The following is a 9,095-nucleotide window of genomic DNA, read 5'->3' on the forward strand; positions in this document are numbered from 1 at the left end:
CCAGTGGTGGTGCAGCTGCTCCTCCTAACAGCTTTTAGATGTATCTGCCAAATTCAACCTTGACAGAGAGAATGAGTTTTAGTGATGAATTTTGTGTGAAGAGGAAGCACACGGCTGGGATTGTTGGCACTCTCTCTGGCACTGAAGGGCTCCAGTTTCAGCCCAGATGCCATTAAAGACTAGACAATCCACATAAACAAGTTTCTGAACATACAAAATGTGTTCCATTGTGTTCCAAAATTCCTCCACAGCTCAGCCAAAAGAAACTGCTCCTTAGTCAGTGCTTCTCCTCCATGTTGATTGCTTTTTTAGTTCTCCCTAACCTGCAGCTCAATTGCAAAAAAACCAAAATAAGCCCCATCTAAAAGGGCCATACCTTTTACATGTGACCCACTGTTTCTGTTCCTACAGAAATCCAGCAGTAGAATTCCTTCTCAAATAAACAGAAGCATAAGCAGACGTAAGAAATACCTATCATGCCTCCATCCAAACTGCTGACTTAAAATTTTCCATGCTGCAGTTTTAAACTCATAGAATTCACTGAATTTCATGGACTTTGGACTTAAACCACTACAGAAATAAAAAAAATATCCATACACAGATCAGTGTCTTTTGAAAAAAAAATATTTTTTTCTCAGATTGCACATTCAAAACTTGAGCTGTACACTGCACAGTAGAGGAACACTAGTTTGCCAATCCAATTACCTTCATGTAGGTTTGTGTTGATTAGTTCAGCTGTAGCCCCAGGGTGTCAAACTCAGTCAGCAGCAAGAGATGGACCCCAGGTGTAATTACAGTCAGTGGCCAAGCCATATCTCCTGGGCTGCAGAATGTCCGTCTGGAAATGCCCTTGTCAGAGGGAGGTTTGGACAGTCTTCAGGTAGACTGCAGTAGAGCTTTAGGGAAAACATGCTCCTCCAGTTAGAGGCTGCCTGCTCATTCACCCATCACCATTTGCCTTCTTTCCACTGTTTCCCAGCTCTCCCCCTTCTCCCTCTGTTAAATGAACCAAGCAGTGAATTTCCACCCCAATGCAATGACACAGGAAGCAAAACCCCTTGTATACATGCTGGCAGGCTTGCTCTGCAGCCCCAAGGGCTACAAACTAGATGAAACATTGGCTATGCTGGAGTCACTGCAGGTGTCGTCCCAACTCTAGTGCTGTCAGGGAGCAAGGGCAGTTTTGCAGCGGATGCATTTGGGCCACTGGCCATCTCTTTTCTAGGTCTCTGCAGCTACGAGGGCAGACATAAATCACTGAGGCATGGACAACTTGTGGAGAAGTCTGTGTTTTTTCAAGGACCTTGTCCAGTGTTAGAACAGGATTTGTTTCACTGTTCTAATTGCTGCTTTGAGGATGAAGATGAGGGGACAGACTCGCTACTGGAAACACTACTGCAGTTGTCCTTCCCACAGTTACCAGATTTGGGTGTTAATGCTTTTCACCAAGGGATGTTTTACTTTAATAACCACTCAAATAAATAAATAAATACATAAATACATAAATAAATATTACTTTGTACTTTATAAGCAACATTTGTCCAAAGTCTTTGAAGTGCTTTGCCAATCAGAGTCTTTTCCTGTGAGTCCCAAGAGCCCAACTCTGCTTCCGTATATATCAATAGGAGCAGGTTCAGCCTCTGAGGACTTGCCTGGAATTACACAGTGAGCCAATGACTGACAGAGCAAACATTGCTCAGATGCCCTAATTCCTACTTTCATGCTGCCTGCCATTTACACCACCAATCATACTTTGATTCAAAGATCAAGTCCTATAAAAATAAAAAAAAAATATCTATGTCTTAATTTTCAACACTGTGTAATGTCTCTAGCCTTGCAGGGCACCAAAGTGTATTTGGTCGATTGTTAGTGTTCATTTAACAACTTCTTTAAAGCCTTCTAGGAGGGCTCTGACCTGCTGTTACCTCCTGGGACATTCTGGTAAGCAATCTATGCATGCTAGACTGCATGTCTGTGCCATATGTCAGCCCTCTCCTGGTTGTCTCTTCTACTATGTTGTATGTCAGAGACATCTGCAAAGAAACGAGATCCTGTCTTTTCTTGCTGCTTCTCCTCCATGCTCCAGGTCTGACTGCTATCACCAGAGCAACCCAATACGGCATCACGGAGGGTGGAACAGAGAGATGATGCTGCCTGGAGCCAGAAAGAAACCAAACCAAGGTGCCTGCTTTGGATGTGTGCTTACAACTCCAACTCAACAAAGAGTAACTGTGGAAACCTGGAGCAGAATGCTGTTGTACTTGAATGCTGTGCACAGGGCTCAGGTAGGCTTTTCACATTTCTGTTGTATTTAATTGCAGAAAGACTCAGTTCCTCCAAAATAGTATTGAGTTAGCTCTTATAAAAAAGACATGATCCTCATCTAAGAGAATCTGTAATGTACCTTAATTTGTGCATCTACTCTTTCTTGTGCTCTATGTAAGAATACAACTCTTAGCACCAGTGGCAGAGAAATGCTGCCCTGCTCAGTAGACACTGATAAGAGCTGGGCAAACGTGTCATCGTATGCAGCTCATGAGAACTACAAGGTTGGAACTCTGGAGAACATCTGGTCCAACCTCCCGCTCGAGATAGGGAAAACTGGATAAGGTGGCTGAGGGTCTTCTTGAGTTTTGAGAATTCCTGAGGGTGGTGATTTCCATTTACAAGTGACCTCTGTGTTTCCCCCAAAGTCCAGATTCCACACGTTCATTCATTTTTATATTTTAATGAACAAGTGGCTTGTGTGGGTGCTCGTCGGTTTGTGGACTGTCCACAAATTTCTCTCCTTTTCTTCCTCCTCCAAAAGAAATGAGGGAATTCTACAGATGTTGGTAAGAGAAACTTGGAAAGAGAGGGAGAGGTGAGGATACCTTGGGAGGGGTAACAGCAAAAAAGAAATTGTGTTTGCGAGCACTTTCAGACAGCTTCTGCCCAGCTCTGATCACGGTGTCTACTTCCATGGCCTTGATCTGTGCTTTCCCTAGCTTGGTACTAGCAGCAGCCAAGGGGCACACAGGGTATATGGCATTCTGCACTCCAGCCTTCCTCACCTTCAGCATGGGATTGCAGCAGCCTGGAAAATGCAGTCCCATAACTTTAAACCAAACAGCCCATCACTCCAGGCAGAATCAGCTAGGGTGGTTTTGGTTCTTATTCAGCAGGCTCCAGTAGTTAGCAACCTCTGTTTGCATTTCCAGCTGGAGAGTGCAGCTGCAGTCATCTCTGGTGTAAACAATCAATCAGTAACTCAGAGGCTTCAAGCAGATTTTGCAGCCCTCTCTGAAAAAAATGCATGTGCTTGTGGGGTGGAGGACAGAAAAACTTGCTTCCTCTCTGTAAAGATGACTGAGGTCAGTTTTTAAAACACACCCAGAACGAAAGATGTATTTAAAACAGTATGTGAAATAGCTGCCACATTTTTGTGCGGTACCCTGCTCCCCCAAAATACGAATTTAGGGTGGATGTTGGTTTTCGTTGTTTTTAAATGCTCATGCCAAGGAGCTCTCTGTCACATTACGACGGACAACCAGTGGTGTATCCTCACTCATCCATGACAAGATCTTTCATTTCTTACTAAGCTGAGCATGCAGTTCTGCTTCGAAGGCCATCTTGTCAAAGGTGCGTGTGTTCGTCTCCTCCCGCACCTTTTCTCGGACATGGAAGGATGCTCGAGCAACAGATCTGGCATTTTCTAAGACAGTCTTCTTCTCCTTGAAGATCTGCTCACTTCTCTCCAGCTTCCTCTCTATAGAGAGGAGAATTTCCCTGCGCCTTAAGTCCTCATACTGTTCCACCTTTTGCTTGTTCATCTTCTGCACCTTTTCCTTTTCCAGACGGCTCAAGACCACTTTGCGGGCTTTTTCTTGGACAGCCTCTTCAGCCACCTGGGCAGCATGCTGGAGCTTTCTCTCTGTCTCTCTAGCCAGTGCTTCCAAGTGTTCCTTCTGCTCTCTTTCCTTCTTCTCTGCTGCCAGTTTAGCTCTCTGGATCTGCATGTCCTCACGCCTGGCTTTCTCCCTCAGCTCCTGGTTCCTCTTCTCCACAAGTTGTTCATAGTTCTCCTGAGCCTTTGTCAAACTCATCTTCAGGGACGCCTTCAGCATTTCCTTCTCTTCTGCCTCCTGCTTGGCCAGTTCCTTGAGCAAGGCCTCATGCTTCAGCTTCTCTGCTTGGTTGAACAGTCTCTTTTCCTTCTGCAGCTGCACCTCCTTTTTCAGCCTCTTCTGTGCAGCTGTGGACAGCTTCTCTTGCAGGAGCTGCTCCTCTCGCTCCAGGTGCTCCTTCTTGACCTCCTCCTTTGCCTTCAGGTTGAGCTCTTGATGGAGCTTTTTCTGCCTGTCTTCCTTGATGGCCCTCTCCAGCCTCTCCCTCCGCAGCCGCTCCTGCTTCTCCGCTTGCTCCCGCCACCTCTCCTCACACACCAGGAGCTGCTTCTGCTTCATCAGGGCAGCTTCCTCCTGCTCCTGGTTCAGTCTCCCTCGCCGCTTCTCCACCTGGCTCTCCCACATCCGCTGACCCTGCAGGAGGGCCCTTTGCTTCTCCTTCTCCTCCTGCTCCTTCCGCTGCTCAGCCAGGCGCCGCTGGCTGTCCCACTGCAGGTGAGCTGCCTGCCGCTGCTCCCGCAGGATGTTGGCCTCCTGGTGCTTGGCGATCATCAGTGCCGCGATCTTCTTGTCTCTCTCTGGCACCTCCGAGAGACCCTTCTTCCTCTTCACCTCCCTGACGATCCTCTCGACTCTCTGGGCAGTCTGTGGTGAGTGGCTGAGGTCGCCCAGGCTGAAGCTGCGCCCCAGCAGAGTCCCATTGGCGGCGGCTGCCCCCCGACCCCGGCCGCACACCTTGCCCCCGCGCTCCCGCAGGCTCTCCCCGCTGTAGGACGACGAAGCGCCCGACTCAGAGGAGGTCTTGCCCCAGCTACCCTCGCGCCGCTTCTGCAGCGAGTCCAGGGAGTGGCTCTTGCCCTTGGCACCCCTCGATGCCCTGGCCTTCCCCCCGCCATGGATCCGGGGCCCGCCGGCCGCTCCGGCCGCAGCCCGGGAGGAGACGCGGGCGGCGGGCGAAGGCGGCAGGCTGCCGAGGGGCGCGAGGATCCGCCTCTTCTCCTCCCGGATAATCCTCTCCCGCTCCTCCCGGCACTGCTGCAGCTTGCGGCGGCGCTCCCGCTCGTAGGCCTCGTAGAGGCCGGCGGCCACCCGCATGGAGCGCCCGGGCGCCTCTCTCAGCAGGTCCCCCAGCGCCCGCGGCAGCAGCTCCACGGGCCGCACGGCGCAGCGGGCACAGGCCTCCAGCGACCGCGGGCTGGTCAGCACGTACCGGCTGCCCTCCGCCGCCGCGCAGTCGAAGTTGTACAGGTCCAGGTGCAGCAGCGGCGACTGCTCTCCAGGACGGGCCGGCTCTCCCCCCGCTGCCCCCCCGGGCGTCGGGCAGGGCTGCGGGGGAGGCTCGGCCGGCGGCTCCACCATGGCTCGGCCTGCGGGGCAGAGAGCGGCGGCGGGTGAGCGGGCGGGCAGCGGGCGCACGGACCCCTTTGTGTGCCCGGGGCAGGGGCGGGGAGCGGCTGGGAGGGGCGGCGAGGTGTGCGCGGGGGTGCCTGGGCTGGGCTGTGTTTGTGCAGGAAGGGGGCAGGTGGCGGCAGGTGCGGGGCGCGGAGGGGCAGTGTCCGGGGCGGGGGTGCCCGGGCCGGGGAGCCGCGTTTGGGCGGTCGGGCACAGGGGCGTGGTGCGGGAGTCTTCGGGACGCGCGGGTTGCGCCCTGTGGTGCGCGGGGGCGTTTGGGGTGACGGGGTGTGCGGGGTGACGCGGGGGCGTTCAGGGTCCTCCGGCAGAACCGGGCAGGGGGCGCAGAATCGTTCTGCAAGGAGCGGGGGTGCTGGGGGCGCACGGCGTGTCTGGCCGGGAGGGCAGTCTGGGCGGAGGGTAGCCGGCTATGAACGGGGATGCCGCAGGTGCGCTGGGCTTGGCGGGCTGGCGGACAAGGGTGTCCGCGCGTGAATGGGCGAACGGAGAAAGGGGTGCCAGGCAGGGCTGGCAGCGGGACCGAGACCCGCTCCCGGGCCGCGGCGCAAGACGGAGCCCCCCGCCCGCCCCGGTTCCCCGCGCACTCACCGGGCGGGCGCGGGCGCAGCCCCGCTCTTTGTCTCGGTGCCGGCGGCCGCGGGGATCAGGCGGGCGGCGGCTCCTCCATGGCAGGCGGGGCTGGCTCGGGTGGCGGGTAAGCGCCCGGCCCGCCAGGAGAGTGTCCTTCCCTGCAGGCATCCCCGCTCCTTGTCTGCGCATCCCTTATTCCGTACGTCCTGTCCTGCACCTGCCCCTCCGAGCTCGCGTCTTTCCCTGCAGACCATCCCTAAATGAGCGGTCGTGCGCCGTTTTGCACTATACCTGCGCACAAACAAGCCCATCTGTATTTACCGTTAATATAGATAAGGATAAAAAGGGTGTAAAAAAGAACAGGAGATGCTAACCCAGTTTTACAGATGGCAAACTGAGCCCCAGGGAGATGAAGATGCCTGCCTTGGGCCGCCTAGGGAATTCACGCCAGAGCTGGAAAGGGATGGCAAAGCTCTCAGATTTCAGTTCAAAGCAGTTTCCAGCCATGAAACCTTATTCCCTTTTGTGCTAGTGTAAGCTATTGCTTGACGCAAAGATGTGTCAGGCAATACAGTACACCTTTTTGAGTACCCACTTTGAATATGGTGCTTGCCGTTACTTTGAAATATCCCTGGTTTCTACAGGAATCCTGGGCTCAACAGCCTCAGTGAGTTGAGAAATGCTTTGCTCTGGAAATACCATTCAGCCAAAAGAGTATCACTGCTGCTTGTGGAGCTGCAGAGCATCTGTGCCACTTAGTGGAGCAACTCTGATTTTTTCAGGCAGAGGACAGGAGTAGTAAATGCACCATTAGTCACTGTGTTATGAAGTCAATGCTTTTCAGCAATTTCTCATTTAACTTCTACAGGTATGTCTTAATATGCTTTGCTTTAATAAGGAAGGATATGGTGCTCACCAAACGACTTTTCAGGATGGCCCAGGACAAGGATACAGAGCAAAAGAAGGACCCAAAAAGGGCTTGGGAGCTCTTAGTGGAGAGCTGATGACTGGAGGTTGGTTGTCATTTCATATTGTACAGGCAAAGACTGTGCTGATGAATGCACAGGGTAATGATGCATCCACAGCAAGTGAGCAAACTCCGCCAAAAAGCCATATTGACTAATCTGATCTCATTCATTCATCATCATGATAGTCTGCAGGGGACAGTTATAAAGTTTGGTTATTACTCACGTGAAAAATCCTCAGGCCAGGGAACAGCTTTGCCATATGGAGAGCCCAGTCTTCTGGCTGATGAGGCTAACCATTAATACTTGCTGCAGCACCATAGCTGTGGAGCCGTAGCTGTGTTCCCTCCTCATGGGAAGTATTAAGCTGGTAAGTGCATATGCCAGGTAAGGTGTAGGCTCCTCCAAGCTTTTGGCATGTTGCTTTTTCAGCCTTCATCAGAACTGTGTTTGGGCCTTGATCTTTTCAGGTTTCCATGTGGATCTTTGGGAGCCCTGTAAGTGGTCTCCCAGATGCAATTAAAAAAGGATTTATCATGAGATTTTTAGAAGCAGCTGGATGTGACTTTAGGAGACATTAACACACACTATCCAAACATGGAGTCATATCCCTACCTCACCAAGACTGAAGGAGTTTTGGGGTGGGGAAGGAGGGGATCACTGGAGGAGTGTAAGTGGATCACTGCTAGTGAGTCATTTTCCCAGACACAATTATAAAGCCTAATTCTCTGTTGGCTAGATATGTCTAGAAATCTGTGTGCTCAGGTGGAGCAGTACTATAACAATATTCTTTAATAAACATTTCCAATTTTGCCTCGCTACTAATGATAGCAAGAGATGCAGGGCAGTGGAAAACTGGAACTACAGACTGAGTGGGTGCAAATTTTTGTATCACTTCATGAAATTCTTCCATATGCCTTCTATTGCTCATGTATTATTTCCTTTATTCCCATCTAACTTTAAAACTGCCCATACCTGGGTTCTTCTCTGCTCTCTTCATCCGAGCTATTTCACAACCTACTGCAACTCATTGGTAAAAGCTGTTGAGTTACTTTCAGCTTTGGTTTTCCCTCTCTTTGTTTTGACTTCTCTAAGTAATTTGCACTCCCTCCTGCTTGGGTGTATGCCTTACAAATGTTTGTAAACTGTTTCTATGTCCCTCAGAGACAAGGAACACATAGTGTCATCACAAATCAATCCCCCACAGTTGCACAGGGAGCTGTTGCCTTCTGTCTCCTCCCAGTGTGTCAGACTCTCGTGGTAGCCACAGCCCTGAACCAAGCACGGGTTCCTGCCCAGCACTCAGCTCCCACTTGCCTGGCAGGGTAGCTGTGTGCACATTCCTGGTGCTGGTGCATTGCCCTCCTCCTCTCTAGCTAATTTCTTTGTGTCCCCTTCTCTAATTTTCTAGCTCTCCTAAGGCTAGATTAATATAGTTTGACTTTCCAGAACTCTTCCCCCCTCTGCCAAGAGGAACACTGGTTGATGAATTATTTCCCCCTTGCTAAATAGCCTTTGTTTTCCAGGTTGAATCCTGTCTTAACCTAGTTTGAAATTTCTACTCTCTGTCTCAGGAATTTTATACTGTTGTTGGCACAACCCTGACCTATTGTGTAGCTACCTCAACTCTCAGCCTATTCCCTCTTCCTTAGACTCTTCCAGATTTTGCAACAGAATATTCCTGCACCTTCCTGAGCCCTGTGGATAAGGGGAAAGTGACAGCCTTGGGGAGAGGAGATTAAGGAGGCCTTTGACACAGTTTTTGCTGTTATCTCCCAAGCATATTGCCCTTCTCTTCCTAGCTGCTGCTGGGATACAAGCACCAAGCATCTGCCCAAATATGTCCCTTCCCTGTCCAGATGCAGCTCCTGCCTCTCTCCCAGGGCACACCAGAGCCTCTCCAGCTCAACCTTGTTTTGTCAGCTGGATGGTTTAAGTACTAATTTGAAACTTTAATGAGGCACGCAGTCTAATGTTTTACTGATCCCCAGCTCCATGGTATCCCTGGTTCCTTCCCTCTGAACAGCCACTTGTAACATGC

The 9,095-nt window shown here is 51.2% G+C and overlaps 1 protein-coding gene across 1 annotated transcript; it reads right to left on the reverse strand.

Annotated features, from left to right (window-relative positions):
- Positions 1–608: 608 nt before the first annotated feature.
- Positions 609–6,198, reverse strand: CCDC177 (coiled-coil domain containing 177). Its single transcript, XM_039705006.1, has 2 exons — positions 6,108–6,198; positions 609–5,473 (listed from the first exon to the last, which is right to left on the reverse strand). The coding sequence occupies exon 2, from the start codon at positions 5,463–5,465 to the stop codon at positions 3,567–3,569; it is 1,899 nt and encodes a 632-aa protein (XP_039560940.1). The 5' UTR covers positions 5,466–5,473; positions 6,108–6,198; the 3' UTR covers positions 609–3,566.
- Positions 6,199–9,095: the final 2,897 nt, after the last annotated feature.

This window comes from Passer montanus, unplaced genomic scaffold (assembly GCF_014805655.1).
Source record: "Passer montanus isolate IOZ18808 unplaced genomic scaffold, ASM1480565v1 scaffold18, whole genome shotgun sequence".
Taxonomy (NCBI): domain Eukaryota; kingdom Metazoa; phylum Chordata; class Aves; order Passeriformes; family Passeridae; genus Passer; species Passer montanus.